Raw genomic sequence first — 23,770 nt, 5'->3', positions numbered from 1 at the left:
AAGATTCGTGTATTAGAGCGTACTGTAGCATATGATAAGCTGAGCATTTAACTGAAACGCAGCATGTTAAAATGGTGTTAAAAATACAAACAAACCTCTTGCACAAATATTTTAAAATGTGTGTACAAACATACAACTTGTAGTGGAGAAAAAATCCTTGTTCTTGGTCTGGGTAGAACTATTTTTTGTCCCGTATTGTGACCTCACATTAGAAGAGCCCCTTCCCTAGCTTGCTGCTGTATTTGGAGGAGGAGTTAAACAATGAGAGTATGAAGTATAAAATATGCATTATCTGAGGGGTATTTCATGAAGTAATGGTAATACATGTGACCTTTAAAGTGCCAATGACTGATACGGAAAAAAGTGCAGACGAATTCCTCTGTGTAAAATCTGTATGAAATATATACATTTTTTTTTATTTCTTCTCTTCCTGAGCAGCAACATGATGTACAGCATGACTTACTTTGAACTTCTACAAGTGTATGCTTCATTGTGTGTGTGTATGTGTGTGTGTGTGTGTGTGTGTGTGTGCGCGTGTGTGTGCGCGTGTGTCTTGTTCACTCTGGTCAGGAGCGCTGCGTCTCTTTCGCTCACCCCTTTCAGGAATGTGTGGAATCTGTAACAGCAGCAGCTGGCGAGAGGAAAGCGGCCCACACCGCGCCTCTCACATGGAAGCGGCACGCCGCTCCCCTCCTCTAATCAGCCCACCCCCTCGCCCCCGTCCTCTCTCTCTTCCTCTCTCGTTTTTTTCCCCCCACAAATCCACTCTGTTGTGATTCAGCTCTATTAAAATCTCTTTCTGCTCTTCTGCTTTCCCTGAAGCGGAACGACCTGCGAGTGGCATTTTAGTAAAATAGGCGCGTCCCTGCAGGGGCTACACAATGTCCGTGACACTTTCTGTATGAACCAGGGACGAAAGGCAAGGTATATGAGCATCCTTAGAGGTTCCGATATCATAACAAGGACAGTCTGTTAAAAAAAAAAAAACAGGAAAAAACACAACTTGTTCCGCTGCAAAATGTGTGACGCAGGGTTGCTTGAAAGAGTAAAGAATGCTTGGGATGGATGCTGTTACAGGAAAAAGGCCTGACGAGAATTGGTTCTAACTTGATTATTTTCCGCTAACGGCGCATCCTGAAGTGTTTTACGACAACAGTGTGCTAAGAGATTTCTTCTGTAAATGTGGAATTCCTGGAATGCGCCGTTACCATAGAAACAATAACGCTTTACGACAAACGTGTTAAAATGGACTCACAGATAGAACGTCTGCCAGGGCTGCTGACAAAATGAAAAATCATAAAGGAGACTTCGACAGCACTGGGATAAGGGTAAAGTATGACATCATCACTCACGTTTTCAGTGTGCCCGACGTCATGAGCTCTGTCACCAGTACGATGCACTTGCGGCCTTTCGAGGGGGATTCCCACGAGTCGTAGAAGCGCACGATGTTGGGGTGCTGCAGGCCCTTCAGCATGCCGGCCTCTTCTTTGAAGCGCTGACGCTCAGACTTGGACAGCTTCCGGTCCTGTATTAGAGGAGGACAGAGAGACACTGAGCATGATTATTACATCTTTGTTATGGACATTCAGCAACGTACAGCAGCAAAATATAAATAATACGGTATTAACACAACAAGCTGATCCCAGGCGGTTGTACGTAGCTCGTGTCAACATTAATAGCGTGTTTTTAGTTTTTAGTGTCTGGACAGTTGAAGAGCTGCCAGTTTATAAAGCTGAGGCTCATCACCACATTAATGCACACGCAGTGCTTTTCCAACACCGGCATCTGGAAACCATTAGCAACTACTAATCCCCATGAGATAGAGTGTGAAAGAAAGAGAGGGAGAATATAAAGAAAAAATGTGTACAACAGAGGGAGGGAACAAGAAGAAAATGAAAAGAGACAGAAAGAGAAGCAGGCAGTTTAGTGAGAGAGCAAGAATAGATGAGAAAGAGAGTTAAAGTGAGAGACAGACTGCCCAATAGACAAAAAAGCTAGAGATTAGAAACTGATACTGTAGATAAAATAAAAAGAGAGACAGACAGATTAAAGAGAGAGCGACATATGAGAGAAAGATCAGAATAGACAGGGTGTGTGTGTGTGTGTGTGTGTGTGTGTGTGTGTGTGTGTGTGTGTGTGTGTGTGTGTGTGTGTAAAAGCAAGACAGGGAGAATATCCAAGAGAGAGAAAGAGATCAAGAGAGAGATTGATCAATAGAGAGACAGACAGAACAGAAATGTGAGTGAGAGAGACAGACAGAGAGAGATGACACATACAGAAATGGAGAAAAGAGAGAGAGAGGGGGTGTAAAAAAAGAGAAACAGATAGGAAAACAAAATCCAAGAGAGAGTAAGAGATCAAGAGGACGAGACAGATCAATAGGGAGAAAGACAAAGACGGGGATGGAGGAAAGGTGAGAGAACATGAGAGAAAGATTGTGTGTGTATAAAAGGGAGGCAGAGGGAATCCAAGAGAGAGTAAGAGATCAAGAGAGAGAACGATAGAGAGACAGACAGAGAAATGTTCGACAGAGAAAGAGAGAGAGATGACACAAACACAGTCATGAAGAAAAGGTGAGCACATGAGAGAAAGATCAGAATAGAGACAGAGAGAGAGAGAGAGAGAGAGAGAAAGTGTGTGTGTGTGTTTGTAAAAGGCAGATAGAGAGATTCCAAGAGTGAGTAAGAGATCAAGAGAGAGACATATCAAGAGATCAAAAGAGAGAGAGAGAGGGAATAATGCAGTGTTCTAAATCTTTAGAGCTGTGACCATCATCTGCATGTGCACGTGTTAAGGATGCATCAAATCAGGACAGACATTAAATACAAAGTATTTTCTAATGGAGGTCTTTGTCATGACACCTGTCGAGATTTCACCCTCTCATATACAGGACACTGTTCTAGTATTGGTTAAAACTTACTGGGCTTCCTGTGACCTGCTTATACATTACCAGAGCCTTATATATAAAATCATCACTCCTGAGAGCTCCACACTACCATGAGATAATCTCACACTGCTCTTCCGTGCTTATTCCTCTACAGACTGCTTCCTCGGCACACCACAACGCAGAGCTGAGACTGGAGGCTCGACAAGGCCTGCAGAGAGGTAGCGATGGCGGGGGAAAGCTCGCATAAACGCTTAACGAGGTAAGCGCTTGTCTTGGCAAACCACAAACATCCTTTTTAAAACCCCACTGCTTAAAATAACGGCAGCGAGCAGACATGTGTTCTTTCCACTTCTTTAATGCATATCATTAGAGTAAAAAGCGAAGTGGTTTTTTTTTTTTTCTTCTTTTATTTGGTCCTTTTAATCAATCAGCTGACGGAACGTGATGACGAGTATTTACACCTGGGAGTTTCTGGAATATTCCAAGTCTGAAAATACATAAACAGCTGGGTATTCAAAAAAAAAAAAAAAAAAAACGAGAGACAGAGAAAGAGAGAGAGAGCTTGTTCCACCGAAGCAAAAAAAGCTCTCTTAGGTATAAAAGCTATCTGTTTTTATTACTGGAACTCAGTAGAGGGATTGCATTAAGAGGCGTTCAACAGAGCAGCACAAACCCCATTAGGTCCATGGCTATAGATGGAGTCTGATCACACCATTAGTGGAAAGCCAGTTGGGGGGCAGGAGGAAGAAAAAAAGATAGAAAAAAGAAAAATCAATGCCATCTTAGGATGCAATCTGTAAAGAGGAAGAAGAAGGAGAAGAAGAAGAGGAGGCAGTGCAACGTCTTGGTGAGACTCGCCCTAACACCTCTGCACTCTGCATCTATGCAGAGAGCAGCGTTTGCAGCACTGAAGGGTTTGTTTTTTTTTGGTTTGTTTTTTGCACCGCAGTAGAACACGGCAGCAGGGAACAGTGCAAGCGACAGATCAAAAGGCTGGCAGCAAACAAAGTGGGCATTAACCCAGTGATAAACCCCAGGGCTTTATTTATCTCCCTATCTTTCTTTCAATAGGTGACGTAACACCGAGTTCATCAGTACTGCTTATGCATTTTTCCGGCAGCAGGAACAATCTGCTCTTGTGCACACACGGGAGTTCAGAGTTAAAAATCTTTTTTTTTTGTGAGAAATACATTTTATGATGAGATTTCTCTAAAAGAAATGTTATGGAAGGAGTCGCCACTGTCAAAGCTTGCGAATAAAAACAATCCACTACAGGAGAGACGTAACTTTTTGTTTGTTTGTTTTGTCAAGAAACACTTTAAGATAGTGACTGTTTATAACATGAAGAAAAATTTGTTCTAGGGGCGTTCCACAGGTTTAAAAGTAAGTTTAAATGGATTAAAAAAATCAATTAAACCATTAAATAAATAAAAGGTTAATGGTCTGATTGGGATGTGTGTGGTGACTCAGGAAAGATCCACTCCATGACTATGAGGAAAACTCTGGACTGGGCTGTTGCGTGCAATTTTTCTGCGGAAATTCGTAACTTAAATGTTCATAAGTCAGGGACTACCTGTACAAATACAATTTAATTTAATTCAACTAAATAAAACAGATACGCTGTTATAGGTAGTAACAGCAACAATGAATAATTTTAATAAGAGCATGTTTAAAGGATTTACAGATTTTTTTTTCAGTTTAAACAGCGGAACTATGGAGAGAGGAAAAACAGCAGATGAAATCTAAAAAAAAAAAAAAAAAAGATTTCTACATTTATATCTGGCTGGCTTATTTATCTGGAAAACTTTAATTTCTCTCATTATACATCTGAGCAAGTTAAGGGTTTGAGCACATGACCAGTGGTCGTAGATCTTAACCACTGAGCTACCCATGGCCCTTTAGCCTTCTAGAAAAGAAACAGCGTTGTGGATAACGTGGTTAAACCAGAAAGTCTGAGCACTTATTCTGATTCATGCTAATCTTTACCCATGTAAAGTACCTACACGCCCACATTTCATTCTCACTGAGTCCATTCAGTTAACACATTTAAGACTGAAGTCTCTGTAATGAAGAGAGGCTGTGTATTCTCTTCTGCTTGAACTGTAATGACATCTGTGCAAAGCAAAGAGCCAAAAGGGGAGAAAAAAAAAACCTGGCTCTATGCCCTGGTTTCTAGGAACAGCGCTCTGTAATGGTGACAGTACTTTTCCATAATAAAACAATGCAAATAGGAAAATCTTGTTTGGCCTCTTGCAGAAAAGAATAGACATAAACTGAACACGCATTATCCTCCCCGTAATCGGGAGTGAAAAGCGTTAGTGAGCGCTTTTGGAGTTAACAGATAGACAGGGGAGTCCAGCATCCGGAGAACGGCTCCGGATTCATATTTCACCCTGATACGCCTCTTTTGCTAAAAATAAACCTAACTCCTGATACTCACACAGTGTGCTAGATACCCAACACTCACAACAAGCTAAAGAAAAGAAAAAAAAGTAAAGGAAAAAAGCATGTGGTAAAAAAAAAAAAAGGTTAGAGAAAGAAACACGGATCTTAAGCCATCCAGAAGCATGCTGATGAAATGTCCTGATGTGAGTCAGGTCATCACATGACTGCGGTCTTCTGGCCAGATTATGTAATGGGCATGACGAGAGATTAATCCATCATGCTGCAGGGATGAACACATCGCTTTGTGTGTTGCACAGTGCATTAATAATGAGGGAAATGAAGGCGCGTGTTAAAACAACAACAGACAACTTAAAAAGTCCTCTAGCAGTGTGAGGAAAGACAGGGTGATCATGGGGTTAGATCCAGTCTCTAGTACAGAGTGAGACGATGCACCGTCTCATGACCGCCCCCTCTCTCTCTCTCAGTGAAAAGTGTGTGTGTGTGTGTGTGTGTTTTGCTGCTGATTATCTACCTACAGATGACTAATTTCCCAGTAGCCTTGAGAGCAGTGCATCACATCGTCCAATTCTGAGGGGCTTTTAAAAGTAAGACATGTGACTAAAGTGAGGACCCCGAAAAAAAGAGGAAGGCATCTGCTTCAAGTAAAGTAAAGAGCTCACACTTTAAGCAGACGTCAAATATGTAACAGCAAATACCGATCCAGGGCCTCCTTTAAAGTTCACCTCAAAACATGTGGCTTCCATAAAGTACTAGGAATACGAGCAAGTACGATCGTTAACCCGATAATTCTTCTATAATTCTCAGGAATCTTACAGATGAATCATGTTATGCTGTGGTCTTTTAGGTGCACCAACTGAGATCCACCAATCACGAGGACTAAATTTATACATTTATTAATCATCAATCACTCATCAGGTTCAACCAAAATATCTGTCCATCATCTGCTCAGGTAGTCCCTGACTTATAAACAAGTTCCATTCTTAAGCACGTTCGTAAGTCCGATTTGTTCTTAAGTCCGAAAAAGAGTCTTATATGCCTTTGACACAAATATATAGCATAAAGCATACCAATTTAGTCAATTCACTTGACTAAATCTGTCCCCTTTCCCCACACTGCCATCATGTGGCCAAAAAAACATAACCACGCCTAAGGAAATGAATCTCACAGTGAAGTGTTGTCTCTGGGTCTTTAAATCGCAAGAGGAATCCCGGACACCATTTTGTCTCCGAGCTGTTTTCCACTGTATTAAACTGTAAACTCTTATGTTGAGGATTATAAATTAGGATTATTCACCATCAGGACAGCTTTACAGGCCAGACATTTTTTTTATTATCGTGCTTCTGGAGTGGTTCATTGAAACTAGTGAAGCCGACTCCTTACTTTCGCACCCCCCACACACACGCACACCTAAAATAAACTGTACATTCACTTACACACTGAAATGATTGTATATAATTGTAAATATTCGTACAGTATCTGCCTCACTGCAGTGTCTATTTTTGTACAATAACATGAGATACTTCCGTGATTTGTTCACATCTACGATTGTTTGTAGAACCACCATTCGTATCTTGTAACTCGAATGTTTGTAAGTCAGGGACTACCTGTACTACTTATCCTGTGTAGGATCATGCAGGGCTATAGGGGATAAGATGAGAGCACACTCGCACAACAATACACTACAGATAATTTGGAGACATCGATCAGACTGCAGTGCATGCTTTTGCAAAATGTGGGTATTAAAACCAGAGGAAACCTGGCAAGTAGGATTTGGTAGGCGGGATTCGAACCCACGACCCAGGAAAGAGAGAGAAACACAAGAAGACTGTGCTGAGGATTAAACCATAGTGCCTCCTGATACCAACATGTGATGCCACAAACACAAAGTGTGGAAGGGAGCTCTGTTTGACTGGTGACATTTTTCTTTCTACATTTTAGCTACTCATCTCTTTCAATTATTAATGTACATAATTAATGTTCATAAAAAATATTTTATTCTCTTTGACATTTGAGACATTTTTGTTCTCTTTTTTTGTGAAAGTATTTCCTTTTAATTGTATTTCATACTTTTTCTATTGACATGACATCCTCGTGCAACACACTGCCTGACACGTGTCTGTCTTACACAATACACAGGCTGTACACACTAGATCAAACATGTCACCATGGAAGCCTCCTAAGTAATGACAACTGCACTTCAGCCTTACGTAATCCCTCTAAGATACGACAGTTTATGTTTATATATATATATATATATATATATATATATATATATATATATATATATATATATATATATATATATATATATATATATATATAAAATGTAAGTGCTTCCATCAGCTGCCTCCATTTGCATCAATTAAGGCTCGAGAGGGTTTCCATCTGATCCTCATTTTCACCGACTGAGTCAATAAAGAGCTCCTGCTGTAAAAAGACCCGGACATTGGCACAGCGGAGTCCGAAATCCAGACCACTGATGAAGCTTAAGTGCAAATTAAATGACAGCATTTATACTGAACAAGTTTTTTTTTTTTTTTTGCATTTAAAAAATGAATAAATAAACATCAGTTAAAAAAAAATCTATAAAATTTTTATTAAAAACAGTGTTGGAAAAAAAAACATCAACACTTTTCTAGGATGTTATGATTATTGGAATGCCTTCATAAGACTTTAGGGAAAAAATCTCAACTCTGTTTTTTAGAGGGAAGAGAAATAAACTTTTTTAATTTTTTTTACTTGATGAGTTTTTCTGCTCATATTTTGTGAACTTAAAGACCCAGAGACAGATTTATGTACGAGGGCAAGTCAAAAATCATCTGCACTCCGGTTATATCAATACTTTTGTCTTATCAGCACTTTTCCATTCAGGGCTACTGTCTTCCCGGTCACTGCTGTGCAGGTGTGAATGTGTTAAATCAGTTCATTTCTAACTGTGGTTTAAGAAAAATGGATGACCACACTTGTGATTTGCAAAGAAAAAAAGAGCGGCATGAAGAGATTTGTGCGTTTTTTTTTGGTGGTCACAAAAGAGTGTAAACAGAAGTGTTTGGATATCCACAAACAAGATTTGGAGGAATACCATAAGCAAGTTGAAAATTTGTATCATTACTGGTGACGAAAAACAGCAGAGTATAGAAAATGATGTATTTTTCTTTTCTAAAAGTTAATCATAATACATTTTACAGCCAGAGTAAGGGTCGTTTTTGACTCACACTAGTATTATGAATTATAATAATTATTTGTATGAGTTTAACTAGCTTTAAAATGTTAATTTAGCTTAAATGCACTCGATTTATAGTCAATTTATCTAATACTGCTATGATCAAAAGTATAACTAGATTGTGATTTTTTTCCGTGTTCAGTAATAGTTTATATATTTTATCTATAAATTATTATATTCTACAATAGGTTTTACAGACAAATCAATCATCTGCAGCTAGAGTAGAAACTATCAAAATAAATACAAATTAGATTTATTTTTTCCAATGTGTTTCCTGATTTTGTATTTTTTTTTTGTATTTTTTTTTTGGGCATCATTTCTAAGCCACCCACAGCCAAGATCACAGAGAGTGTCCTGGTTTCTAAGGTCTCGCTCGCATGCAGGAGCTCCTACACGAATCACAGACTATTACAGCCGAGCGGATTTCCACATGCTGCGGAACAGTGTCCTCGTTCGGCTGGAAAACAAATAAATGAACCCCCGCAGCACTGCACATGGAAGCCACATGAGACTATTAATAAACACTGAAAACAATAAATATAAAAATAACTCGAAAAAAAAATGAACAAAGGAGAGCACACATGATTCGGTTAATACGAGAGCGCTGTAATCTGGAAGCTCAGCTGGGAGACAAGGCCCTTTTGTCGTCTTTCCATCGTCGGTCGCGGACAGGCAGGGTCAGGAGGTCGGACGAGCTCAGCATCGGAGCCCGGCACACAGCGCTCCAGTGTCAGTCAGAGACAAGCTCCTTTGTGTGGACAGATGGGCCGAGGGTGCCTACAGACCTGTGTCCAGTTTACCGCACACTCGTTCTCTCTCGGCCAGTATAAACCTCGATCACAATCTAGACAATATTTAATAATCCATACACAACTGTACACCGCCAAAGATAACCCTGACTAGTTTACCAAGTATCCAAGTTTTACTCTGTTTTATAGTTAAAATGCATGGGATTAAAGCGTCGGAGGAAAAAAACTTTGAAAAATCTGCTACCCGCCATCTTACTAAGATACTGTATGTTAGCTCAGACACGTGTGATTAGCCTGAGTCACTGTGTATGACTGAAAAACAGGAGTGCATCGTTCCTCCCACCCAGAGAGCACGGGTGATCCCCCTATAGACTCCAGGCCACAGACGGCCAATAAGTCATCATCAGAATCCACGCCTCCAATTTCTCCCAAAAAAAATGTTTTTGTCTGTATTTTGTGCTGCTGATGTGATTGACATTTTCTCCATTTTCTGGTCCAGCCCACTTCAGAATGCTGTCTTCCTGCTTCTTGCCGTTTACTGAATGATCTTTCTTTGAAAATTCCTTCAGGATCAATAAGAAATCTATCGATCTATCTGCCTAAACATATTGCTCCTGAATTCTGCACCATGATTGGTTGGGTGGAGCAACGGGAAAAGACTTTACAAACCCTTTTTGCTGTATGCTTGATTCTCTACTCCGCTGTGCCAATATGATATTTTACCAGTATTTCTAAATAATCGCAAGTCCCCGACTTACGAAAGTGCTCCCGGAGCGGAACTCATTCGGAGGTTGGATTTGTTCTTAAGTCGAAAAAGTGAGGAGTGTACGCCTTGGACATGGATATAAAATGAAAAGTATATTAATCCACTTGACTAAATCTCTGTCCCCTTTCCCCACACTGTCACGCCTAAGAAAATGTAAGTGTTGTCTCTGCGCCTTTAAATCGTGAGGGGAATCCGGGATGCATTTTGTCTTTGTATTGGACTGAAATTTTTCCCGAAATTGGGATTGGTCACCATTGGGGCAGCTTTACAGGAAAGCCATTTTCTATCATTTTTCGCATTGACGCCTAGATATAAAGATAATATCATGTCAGATGATCCCTGGTAAATTCCACCCAATCCCTAGTGGGCTCGTGTTTTTTTTTTTTTCTCTGGCCCTGTAGTCCGGTTATTTTGTTCTTTGTATAGAACTTGAGAGTAATGGTTTGTAGGAAGTTGCTACGAGGGGTATACACATTTCCATTTGGTTTTGATAAATTAGGCTGTAAGGCATCTTTATTCCTTTTTGTTAGCCATTTCAACTTTTTAGATGGAATTTTGTTTTTTTATTTCAGCCCTGGCGGCTTCCAATGATCTTGACTGCTTTTGGAGAAATTCAAGATCACGTTGTAAATAAAACAGCATGCAAGTGTTAGTTTCGGCAAGATCCCTCCCATGTAGTCCATTACATGTAGTCTATGCCATTCCATGACAAAGTTTTATTTGCCTGCTCTTGTCTGGATGATCAAACTGCTGATCAAGATATTTTTTGAATGGTAAATTGCAAGCAGGGGAAAATTAATTATTGCACAAGTCTATGTATGGAAAGCAGTGATTCAGGCTCCCAAGTCCAAAACCAAACATTTTGGATGTTAGGGAGATAAATCAGGAAGCCAGAAAACAGCCAGAAAAAGCAAAGGCTACTTTAAAAACAAACCACTCAAGTACATAGAAGTAGAAAGACTGAGAGAAGGGTTTTTTTGGAAAAGAAAGAAAAAAAAATCTCACTTTAAAACAGTAATTTTAAACCATACAAAAACTGTTTTTAAAATGATGGTAAAGCTTAGTTTGGGATTTATGAACAGTTGTTCTTAGTTAAATATCGCAAATGACAGATTTCCGGAATTTTACTCGGATCTTTTCTAATCCCATAATCCCATGAGCTCCAGAGGACTGCAGCTAATCTGCTCACCAAACTCCTGCAGTCTCTCTGAGAACGGGGGGAAAAAAAACATCAAAAGACATAAATTTGAGTACGTCAACAAAATGTGCTTATCATACATAATTTAGAAAAAAATAGACAACAGTATAGCTACTGTATATGGTAACATTTCAGGTACAAACAAGAGAAGGGAACGGGGCAACAAAATAATCAACAACAGGGCCACGCAACGAAAAAACACCTGGTAGAGACTAACAGAGAAAGAATTTGAAGTTTTTCTGCAAAAGATTGAAGTCTTTCTGCAAAAGATAAAAGGAGGAAATGAAAAGAGATTTTAATGTGACAATGCCTTTTAAGGTAAAATCCAAATGCAGATTGATGAGGAAAACCTCCAAGCTGACACAAGAACAAGTTCCTGAGAGTATTGGAATTATAAATCATTACACTATACAGGTGTGGGAAGTGTACAAAAAAAGCACTCTGTGTTTAAAGCATTGTGAATAAAATGACTTCATAATTCTTTACAAATCCACAGCATTGAGCTGAAACAAGACTGAGACTTGCGCCTGGTTTCATCAGAGCAGAACATTTAGACATCTCACCACCAGGGTCGTGTTGCTTCTGAAAGCCACAAAAATGCTGTTAAAGCAAAATTCCTGATTGTGATTGCTTCTTCTTGAGTCCAAACTAAACCCATGCTGTGAATAAGGTCTGGGCTTACCACATTCTGCTTATTTTTATATTAAAATCTCACAGAATACGGATCTGATTCCAGGAGCACGTGTAGAGTTTCTATAAAGTGCCAGCTTGGACACACTTTGAGTTTCCTATCCTTTAGAGCCGATTTGATTTAAAGCTCACCCGTGTGTCTCATGCTGTACATAGAGCCGACCTAATCTTCTGCAAGCCTGAGGGTAATGTAGGTCTTGTCTTTGTGTTCACACACCTCCATGAGAAAAGCCTCAGCACCCACTCGGTCACACAGGGATTAGTGCTGCGCCCAAAAAAAAGGGGGAAAAAAAAAGCATTCAGACTCGCCACCTCTTCCTATTTAGCTATATTCTTCCTACTCCTTCAAACAGGATTTTTTTTTTCTTTTTTAGATTTTCCTTCTTCCTAAACTAATAAATCAGACTTTTTAAATTCTGCTGACGGACATGCTACCGAGCCCAAATCCTGTTTTGGACCTCTTTGCAAGCAACTCCAGCTTCGGGGGGGGAATGTGAGCATCGATCAGAGAGAAAGTAGCTTTAAGGAGCACTTTAACCCAGTTTCCATGGCATGGCCAGATCCTCATGGCAGCCTTCGCCAGAGCAACAGCTAACAATAGCTTTAAAAACACTGCGGTATAGCAAACATTTGGGGGGCCTAATAACCGAGGAGAGGGAGACATGTGATGCTGCAACTCGTTTCCGCTCCGTGTCTGTGTCACCAAACTATTTCTTCACCCTCGAGCGGGTGCTGCAGCTCGTCAGGCATATGTTGGGAGTCTAATTATATTATACAGCTGTCAGAGTGAGCAGAAATCAGCAAACTGAAATGAGAGCCCGCAGAGCTAAGGGGTGATGGTAACGATTCACTTTTGGAGAAACGAGAAATAACGAGATTACTTACGAAAATTAATAAAATCATAAATGGTAGGTAGAAAGCACCAGGTCAGATATGAAGCTTAGAAACACAAAAAAAAAGACTGCATCCGTTTATGTGAACTGGAATAATGCAACTGACCGATGACTTACAAATTCAAACTCAAAATTCAAATTAACTGATTTATACATCAAAGTAGGTGTAGTTGGCAGTCTGAACTAATAAATAGCCAAACATCTTAACCACTGCGCATGCACTGCACTTTCATTCATCCTTAGTAACCGCCTGGTCAGGGTCACATGGGTGTAAAGGAGACCTATTATGTAAAATTAGATTTTACAGTGTTAGTTTAGTGTAGTGTTAGTGTTTGTCCAAACACAAACAAAAGAACATTAGAAAAAAAATAAACTGTTTAAAAAATAAGGCAACCGAGTCCCCTCTGCCCTACTGTGACCTCATATAAGCAGAGCACCTCCCCCCGTTTGTTGCTCACCTCTAGTGTTTTCTGACTGGGTGTGACTCAGGAGTAGCTCAATTACACAAACTTTAAAATGGTGTATTTGAAAAAGAAGTAAAATAAGTTTGAGGTGTGGAAAAAAAATTAGCTGGGGTATTAAAACACATTTTTGTAAGCTCTGAAACCCTGTGTTAACTTCTTGAAGAATAGTGGACCTTTAATTTGCACTACTACTTATGTTGAAGATAAGATAGCTTTATTCGCCCCACAGTGGGGAAAACCAAAAAAGTGAGAGAGAAAAACAAAAAACAGAACAGACTCAGACTTTGATGTCCATAGTGGAGTTCACATTCACACACACACCTTTGTATAAATACATAAAAAAATCTTACCAAAAAAAAAACGGATTCCAGTTTGGACCACACCCATTTCAGTAAAGATAGAGGTATAGGCATTTGGAGCATGAAACAATTACAGGTGATGGGATTAAAGGATCGATTAGGGGGTTTAGAGATCTTGGAGAACTATCCTTCACATGGCAGGTGAATATTTGTACCAAAATCATCATTTTTTTTTTTTAAGTCTTCATTTTAGCAAATCTGCTGCTTCTTTCTCCTGCTCCCTTCTCCTGCTCCCCTGCTGTCTGCATGTTGGCATTTCGCTGGAATAAGGCAGACACACGCAAACGGACATGGGCGTTTTACTGTGTTCGTGTATTCGCATCAGTCGCTTCTGTTTGCTCAGGCTAACTAAGCATCTAGCTAGGATGTGGCGATATTTACAAGGAGTCAGCCAGTCTTCCACACTGCAAAAAAAAAAGACAAAGCAGTGGTAGGAAATGCAAACAACATTTTATGAGAAGTGGTGGTTTAGAGATGACGGTGTTTCAAGAGGCTGACTACAGTGTGATGCTGAGGCTGTGGTGATGACTGGCATGACCGGGTGTCGCCAGTCACGCCAGAGACAGAAACAGAAACAACTCGTTTGTCATCGAAAATAAACTATGAATATGTTTATATGAAACTATAAAGTAATGCTGGAGAGCATTCCTGACCGAATGCATATCTGACTCAGTCCGAGCCTCACCTCTGGGACGACGCTAATTGGCCGATAAAATTAATCTTGCTTCAAATTATTCTCTGGCGATTTGCCTTCAAGATAACACCTAATTATATTAATAAAATACACTGGAAGGAATGTATATGCCAGTGGATTTTTTTTTTCATCCAAAAGTTAATTTGACTACAGGACATTCGAAGAAGGCAGTTGTGTTTGGTGCTGCGTGTTTTAAGTGTGTTTCTGACCGTGAAAATGTTAAATCTGCAAGGGTAATAAGACACACTATACCAAGAACCCCCGAGTTAAAAAGACCCTATCTTAGCACAGCATAATTGTTTCACAATGACGAGAACTTGACTAAAAACCAGAAAGAAAGCACAGAGAAAACAAGAAGTGGAAAAGCAGAAGCGGACAAGTGCTAAGCGATAGAGATAATGTAATCAGGAAATAATTAAATATGGGCAGCTGTAGCTCAACTACCGCAAGGTGGGGAGCAAGCAGCTCACTAGGAATTTGGGTGCGCATAATGTTTCTTTAGCTAGCTTTCTCAGTAGAAATCATTTTCATCAAACCTTTTCTCAAGTCTGTAATAACTTGGTGTTTTAAAAAGTGCTCCGTCTCCCAGGAGGCCATTTAAAGGTGGTAAGAGTGGGTGCAAAGGGTGGCTCAAACGGTTCAGGCTCGGGTTACTGGACGATTGAAAGGTATGGTCAAGCCTCAGCACCACCAATAACCCTTTCTCACCAAGTGAACCAAGTGCTAGTGCCGGTTCAGAGCCGGTTCAATAGCAAACCTCCTAAGAACTGGCTTTGTTTTTCCATTGGCTTGAGAGTCACATCATTGTGTTACTGTTTACTTCTGTGTATCTGTCTCTACTTTCCCAGCAACGCTAGCTGCAACTTTAACATGGCTTAGCGAGCAGATCTGGTTTTGCGAGTCTACTTTGTGGTCAAACCATCATTACTAGAAACATTTGTGCCGCCCGTTATATTTTGAGTCCATTTTCGTTATCTTTCGTAGGAGATATAACACTACGCTACACGTGACTACAGTACTCCGGTTTTAAAAAATGGTGGTCACAAACCTTTAGTTGGTCGCGATTATCCCGCCCCAGACTTCAGCGGTTCTTTGTTCTTTGCAAACTGTTGGTGCTGACATGGAACAGTTTGTTCTGTCTGAGGGGCGGTGCTTTCGCTGTCTGACAACAAAGAACTAGTTAAAAATTCGGCACTGATCCGAAACTAGCTCCAAAACCGCCTTGGTGGAAAGGAACTACAGATTAAGCCCTTGAGCAAGGCTCTTAACCCTGTCTGCTCCAGGGGGTGCTGTATCCTGGCTGACCCTGTGCTCTGACCACATGCTTTGTAACTGGGAAATGTACATGTGACAAATGATTACAACAGGAGTAACCCTGGTATTGTATGTCACTGTCCCTTTTACAAAGACGAGCAGGTTAGGACCGAAGCTCTCTTGAGGAACTGAGCTTAAGTGCTCTGTAAGTAGTAGAACAGCTGTGTGTAAAAACCAGGAAGTAGAAAGTGTCTGTGATGTCACAGCAGGGAGCTGGATGCACACTGGGACCCGGACCTGACCTCTGTACTGTCACACTGAGGAGTTAAAGGAGCAGGATCCTGAGCAGATTTGGAGATTGTGACTTGTACTGTCGTATATGGATGACGCAAGTGTTTTTCTGGGTTAACAAGAAAACATTTTACATTGACAAAAAAAAAAAATCATCTCATGAATGCATTTGAAGAAATATCTTCATCAGTTCACTTCAGTTGTGAAATCTGCTACTTTAAGACTCATCGAGACCGACGTTGCAACACTGCTCCCACGTCGACACGAAACACACCCAGAAATCCTAATGAAACCCTGCAACACGCTAACAGCGGTGCTAAATCTTTCCAGCTGAAAGATTTTATTTGGGTGTAAACTCATGAGTCTTACAAAAAAAAATAAATGTAGGTCATAAGAAGTGGAATGTAGTCATACTGCTTGTGTTAAAGACGTTGGATAAAAAAAAATATAAAACAAGACAAGCAATGAATCAAGAATGAATGCAGTGTATAAATGCAAACATGTTATAATCGTGCACTATAAAAGGAAAAAGCAGCATAGATCTTAATGAATCGAACTAGGGTTACTCCCAAAGCTTTGTTATGTTTTAAATAAACAGCAACTGGAAGATCAAGGTAAGACGTTGTAAACCCTTTTTTTTTTCAGTAAGAACGCTAATTAGTCAGAGATAGGTTGCTTGTCAGGTAATAAGAATGCAGCTCGATGTGTGTTTGAATCTGTTTTATGATGATGGTGATCCCTGAATGGCGTTGTCACTCAGTCATATAAAGCTGGGTGTAATTTCCTCGTGATGAGATAGAAAGGAAATTATGAAAGACTCTGCTGCGCACGTCAGCGGCTCATTCATCGTAAAGACAGCTATGCTTGCGCAACTGATTCATGGTGTTGCGAAACAAACCTTACTGCTCTGGCCTAATTTTATAAAAAGAGCTCACCCTGTGGTCATGTGTGATTTAAAAATTATAGAAAATCAAACTCGTTTTTTTAAATTTATAGAAAGTAAAACAACATACTACCTTAAAACTTAACTGAAATAAACAATGAGTGCACAGGCATTGTCACCCGGTACATTTCAAACAAATGATTTGAATATTATTTGATTATTTATCACTTCAAGTAATTATAAAAAGACTTGACTTATTTAAATAAGTTAGATAAGACTCAGTTTATTTAAATCCGTTAATTAAACATAATGTGGATAATTACCCCAAACCCCAGTTTGCCGGTAGGAGGTTTGAGATTGACGAGAGCGGCTCACGGGGCATGAGCTCATCTGTAGCACAGGTCGCTCTGCTCATAACTGCTCCGCCCTTATCTGTTTTTCGGAGTCACCTTTTTCCTGGACGTGATGGAATATCTGACCTGGACTAGCGCAGAAAGTTTAACGTATTTTAAATGTGTGTAAAGAGTAAAAGCGTGTGATTCTTACTACGTCTTGTGAATGTGCAAAGAGTGCTGGTGTAATTTTACGGCCTGGTGGCAGATCAGACACTAATAAGTACCTATTATGTGTAAAAGCATCGCTTTAACCGACTGTGCACTTTTATCCGAGAGCTAAGCCTGTAATTATAATAAAACAGACCTGGAACGATTATTTTTATGAAACCATACACAATGAAATATACAGTTTTTTTCTTTTCACTAATGGCTGAAAAAGAGGCGTACAATATCCCTTTGTCTTTCGGTGGCGCGCTTGGGAACGCTCACAATGGAAAGAGGAGTTACTATGGAAGAAATACATTAAGTTTCCTTACTTTTGCTATAAACCGATGTTTTGTTTCAGTTATGTAAGGAATGAAAATGCTCAGGGGAGTGCTGTTATAGGAAAATAATCAACGATGAAGTGCTGTGATAAAGCAGGGTTAATATAACCACCATAAAGTTGATTAACTTTCCTGTAACGTTGGGTCCCGAAGCGTTTTATTTCCCGTACACCACAGCAATTTGCCAATGGTAGTAAAAGATTTTAATCTAATTATTGTTACAACGCTATAAGCTTTAACTGGGACCGATTGGTTTATAAGATACGGCTTGTCACATTATGATAAACCACAGACTGCACCATTTTGCAGTTTCTGGAAATGTACTATTTACTGTAAGGCACAACTGTATAAAAAAAGCTATAAATAAAAAAAAAATGTATCTAACATTTTATGGAATGAGTCTCCATTGTCAGCTCTTAAAACATATTTTGTTATCATTAGTAAATTTAAAGTTGTTACTATAAACGGTAAAGTAATAAAACAAGTGTATTATACATTTTTTACCTCGCAGCTAAAATAAATCAATACCTTCTGACTGATCAGACTTGAGAAATCGGTACCTTTTCTGGAGCAAGTTTATAGGTGACATACAGCAGAGTCCAATTTCTCAAAGCTTTCATGAAAACTTGCAGCATCTAAACGCTTCACGGAGTTCATATGTCATTAAGAAGCAACGTCATACCCATGTGACGATAAAACAGTGCTGCTGTGGAGTTCCTCCCTCAGGATAATGTTGGTAGAAAACTTAGAGATACTGTGATGGGAGTTGATAACTATTTCTCTTTGTGAATCCTGTGTATCACGTTCAATCATTTTTAAAACTTTCTAAAAAACTAAAGGACAGAAAAAATAAAAAACAAAACACTAAACATTGTGGTGTATCATGTTCATGTTCGCACTGTCTCTGCTAAATTTTAAAATAAAACCAATACTGCTCATTCAAAAAGGTCAAATATCACCTTCTGATAAAGAAGGGTTTCCCCCCCACACACGCACACACAGCACTTCTATGCAAATTTCGAAACACACAAAACACACACACACACAAAAAAAAACCCTGTAAATTCAAAACGTTAAAAATGGCTTTTAAGCCAAGGTGCTGAGGTGGAACGGTTGATCCGTCGATAAGGTGCGATACAAGCCCGACTGACGGAAACAGGTTTTCTAAATAAACAGAGGGTAGGTTTTAGCACTATATTTTGATATTTAAACGTAAACATGGTTTAAGAGGTCATTTAGCCGTGAGCTTTCGGGTATTGCTCCATCCTACATCAACTTCAGGATCTTAACATGACTGTACAGTAGTTGTACGTGGTTTAAAAAAAATAAAAATAAATTTAAGGAATTACTTTGCATTTCCTGTTTAATTGTGAAACGTTCAACCGAAAAACCAGTGACAGGAAATCGGTACATCTTTATCAGACTCATGACTTAATGATCTTTCAGATTTTTTTCTTTAAAAGCGTTCAACGTTTTATTCAGATAGTTGCTATTTGTCTTGACTGTAAGCTTAAAACATTGTATTTTATTGTTGCTTGTTCCTCTGAGACTAAAGCCGACTGATTTGGAACACAACAATGATACAAAGTGGGAATGAACATTTTACATACATAAATTCTCACATGCAAAAAAAAAAAAAAAAAAAACAACACTATTAGTCGTACTAGAAAAACCTGATAAACGCTCCTTAGATCATCAGAGACTACACTAAATCGAAATTTAATATATATATATATTTATTTTGTTATTTTTTTTTACATTTACTTACTAAGCTGCACACACACACTGTACAGATTTGTATGAAGGTATTTGTTCAGCTGATATTTACCTGGGTGGGTTGTATTTATTTTATGAAGCAAACCTGACACATGATGGTGATATTATAATGTGTCTGACTCAGAGTGAGTTTCCCGTTAGTTTCACAAGTGTTTACAGTGACAGGAAAGTCAGAAAGAAAAAAAAGTATATATATATATATATTTGTTTGTTGGTATAGAAAATAAAACATATCAGATTATTTTTGTATTACATTTTTAAATCTTTTTTAAATCCAGTCATTAACATAAAGAATAATCTTTATTATTTTCAAAGAACTTGCTCTTATTATATCGCGGTATTTTTTTTTTATATGCTCTCACATCACCCAGCTTTACACTGAAGCTCTGTGACGTGGGACTTTAAGAGATTCTTATGACCTGGTTTGATAAAGGCTCGGAGGAAACGTGACATCTCTATAATCAAACCGCTGGAGGTTTATGACTCAATTGTTATTGTATGGTTATTAGTTTATGACCTGGTCTCAGAGTCCCTTGTCCTATCCTGCTGATACAGGAATCGCCTTTAGTGAGACAATAGTTTTGTGACTTGACTCATTTCATGCGAATTCTTCTTTTCTGAGTGTTAATCATGACGACCCACTTTGCTGACAAAAACTAGCTTATAAATGTTGTTATACATAACATCCAATATTTTGCTATGTGCATTTCTGAGCCTCTGGTGAACATGAATTGACTTTTTGCCCTCTGCAGATCAGAAGCTCGGTCATAAGGTAAACTGAAGTGGATCACATGGTAAATCTGATAGCAGGCACTACCTGTGCTGACAGCCTGCTTCCTACAGGACATGATTCATCGTCGTATTAGTTAAGCAGTAGTCTCACGTTCGCATCCGGCTTCTGTTAAGAAATATCCTTGTATATGATACAATCATGCAGAAAAAGAAAAAAAAAAAAACTAGAGGTTTTAAAGAAGGTTCATTTGACTCACTGCCTCGAGGCATTAACACACAGAGTAACACATTGCGTTTGACTCGAACCCTGGGTTTTTTAAGATGCCTCGCAGGCACCTCGATTGCAGCAGGAATATAATATGATCCTAAAAAACCCTTCTGCAAACGCAAATGTTGAAAAAAAAAAACGGTGCGGTGTGGGTGAAAACTGAGTCAGAGGACAAAATGCAAAAACAAATAAACAAACAAATCAATATGGGCACTATCCCTAAATTGACTTACATTTTTATCCAGTCAATTACATAATCATTTAAACACTTATCTAACAAATGTTATTAATGCTCTCTGATTTATTTGCCATCACATTTTCGTTTATCATACTACTGAACAACAAATTCGTAAGTTTTAACAAACGTTTGTTTGCTATTGATTCATTTAATTATACTGAGATTCAAACTTAGTTTTGACAAAAAAGGCTAAGAGATGAGAAAGCACTGCCACTTCTGCCATTATATCATTTATTAACAACAATAATAACCTCCCTTACACTCTAAGTGAAATCCGTTTGCTTTGGCAGGCATTATGGACCAAAAAATGAAAAAATAAATAAATAAAAAAAAACACTTACTACTTTCAAAACATCCTACTTTAGAGATGCAAAAGGTTTGTTCCTCGTGTTCCAACAGGTACTAATAAACGGCATTTTAAAAATTTGAAACAGTCCAGGCTTCTAAATCCATCTAATCCATCTAAAGCAAAAATAGTGTTTAAATGTTACGAGCCCTTTCCCCTTCAGTAAACAATATTTTTTGTTTTTAAACTGGAAAACGTATTTTGTTTTTTTAATGCATTTCCATTAACATAAGATTAAAAATAGTTAGTCATGACTAAAATATAAATGTTGGCACCCCTTCTCTTTTCAGAGCACAGGACTTAAAAGATGAGTAAATTTTATATCTCTGCACTCCACTGAATTACTGGAAATGTCAAAAAACTTGTAGGTAAAAAAAAAGTATTAAGCTTATAGCCTTAATATACATAGACTCAGACGCCGAAAAGAAATTCAATTAAAAATTAAAGGGTATCTACTTAAATCACACAATCACTATATACTTTATTACAGCTCTCTCTGACTTTGGAAACGAGTATTGTCTTGGTTTATGAGCACAGAGTATCATGCATCACGCATGTGCTTCTTGATTTGACGCAGAGCGTCACATGTCCACAACTGAGCCAACGTTTTTTCTCTCTTGCACTGCGAGTAATCATCTCCCCTGCTGGGTCTTAGTGCTCGTCTCTTACTGGTATAATCAACATTCGTGTGTGTGTGTGTTTTTCTTTCTCTTGCGCTGCGGAGGGTGTGTTGTGTGTGTGTGCACACGCGTAATTTGACACCGCGCCGGTTCTCTCACACACATACATACACACACACACACACTTTCTCTCTCGTCTTAAGTGTTTGTCAGTGTTTAAATGTGTGTGTTATGTGCGCACGCGCATAATTTGACACCTTGCCGGTTCACTCTCTCTCGCGTGCTCGCCTTTAATGTGTGTTTGTGTGTGTGAAGTAGAGGGGGGGTGTCAAATTACACGCGCGCACACACACAACACACACACACTCCGCAGCAGGTTAATTTGTTTTATTGTTACTTTATATTTTGTGTTATAATTTTTTTTTTTGGGGGGGGGGGGGGGGGCTGTGGAACAAATAATTTTAATTTTTATTATTTCTTATGGGAAAATTTGCTTTGGTTTACGAGTGTTTATATATATATATATATGTGTGTGTGTGTATTATATATATATATATATATATATATATAAAAATTAACCCAACATATTAAGCAAAAACAGGATCTGGTGTTACAACTTTGTCTTGAATTGCTGTGGTTGAAGCAGTTTATATATATATTTCTTTGAGTTTAGTTTAAAATAGTTTCTCCTGCAGCCATTAAATAAACATTGTTTTTATTTGTTTTGTTTTATGCGAGGGAAATTAACATTATAAATCCTTTAACCTAGACAAATGAGTATTATCTGCTCAGATTATGTGCTCAGAGCAGTTTCTTTTTTTTTCCGTCCCGAGACTAATGAGGGCTAAAACAAATAAATTAAAGTGGTTCGACATTCCAGAGCAGCATTACAGAGGGCAAAGGGCACCACACTGAGCGGGACAGGGGACCCACTATGGGTTAAAAGATGTTTTTTTTTTTTTTTTGCATATATATTTCACAACCACCTAAATCTCTGCTTTTTTTTCTAACTCCTGTATTCACACTCCGGAGTTGCAGCACACATGATACTGGTTAGAAGATTGTGAGCGGTGGAGGTCACCCCCAGCTGAGAGAAGTCAGGGAAGACTGATGTGATTCAGGCTGATGTGAACAATAAACATCGGGTTAACTGTAGTGTTGTGAGTAATTACAGGATTATGAGTAAAAACAGGTTGTTTCTCAGTTGAGGAAGATAAAAAGTTCCCTTTGAGGTGCTTTGTCTAAAACGGACTGAAAGACGTACAGTAAATAGCAAAAATGCAGCTAATTTACTACATGCTGCGAAACACAGTGAGAGTCATCCAAATTCTCCGATCTGAGCTGCAAAATCACAGCTTTTTATGAACGTGCTCATTCTGACGTGTTACCGTTTCTAAAGTAACAGCATGTACTCAGGGACTTGTAAAAAGATGCTTTACTTAATCTGTTTATTACTCATAATAGACACAAAAGTACGTACAGTAAAAACATTTAGTTAAACGTTTATGAAAGGGGTCTTTTACCACGAGAAATGCTTCAGGATGGGAGGAGTTTACGTTTTCCTGTTTCTCAGTAAAAATGTAAAACTTTTTTTGTATTATTAACTTCACAGCGGAAGGAGAAAAACAGAAGCGACTGTTTATTAAGAACTGGATGAATTCTGAGAACGGCTCTGCGATTTTTCGTGTCAATTCAGTAATGTTAATGTTTACTGTCCATTTTCTATCGAGCAGCTGTGTCTCTTACACAGGTATATAGGTATATATTCAAATTGGATATTTAAAACCAGGGGCCAGGGGTAGGTCAGTGGTTAAGGCATTGGACTACGGTTCGGAAGATCTTAGGTTCAAACCCCACAACCACCAAGTTGCCAATGTTGGGCCCTTGAGATAATTTTGTACCAACAGTCCATGAACTAAAAACAAGAAAAAATTATAATCTTTTAAAATGTGAGTATTGTGCTGTTATATTTTTAAAGCGTTCCGCAATTTTAGGGGGTTTAAAGGTTTTAAGTTTACCTAATAAATTTAAAAGTGTGAATGGTTATAAAATATTTTGTTTCTCAGATGTTTCGCAACAACTAAAAACTAAAACTTTAATCAATCGATACATGTAACTGTTCCTGATTTGCTGTCATATAAGGGGAAGAAATG

The 23,770-nt window shown here is 38.7% G+C and overlaps 1 protein-coding gene across 9 annotated transcripts in view; it reads right to left on the bottom strand.

Moving 5' to 3' along the window:
• wnk1b (WNK lysine deficient protein kinase 1b) overlaps positions 1-23,770 on the bottom strand; it is a 102,497-nt gene that overhangs the window by 55,604 nt on the left and 23,123 nt on the right. For all 9 annotated transcript variants that reach the window (XM_053509123.1, XM_053509115.1, XM_053509117.1 and 6 more), the window contains exon 3: positions 1,353-1,525. In XM_053509123.1, coding sequence (XP_053365098.1) covers positions 1,353-1,525 — 173 coding nt within the window. The remainder of the gene's footprint in view (positions 1-1,352; positions 1,526-23,770) is intronic.

The sequence above is a fragment of the Clarias gariepinus genome, chromosome 12, assembly GCF_024256425.1.
Source record: "Clarias gariepinus isolate MV-2021 ecotype Netherlands chromosome 12, CGAR_prim_01v2, whole genome shotgun sequence".
In the NCBI taxonomy this organism is placed as follows: domain Eukaryota; kingdom Metazoa; phylum Chordata; class Actinopteri; order Siluriformes; family Clariidae; genus Clarias; species Clarias gariepinus.
This window is presented reverse-complemented; position numbering and strand designations above follow the sequence as displayed.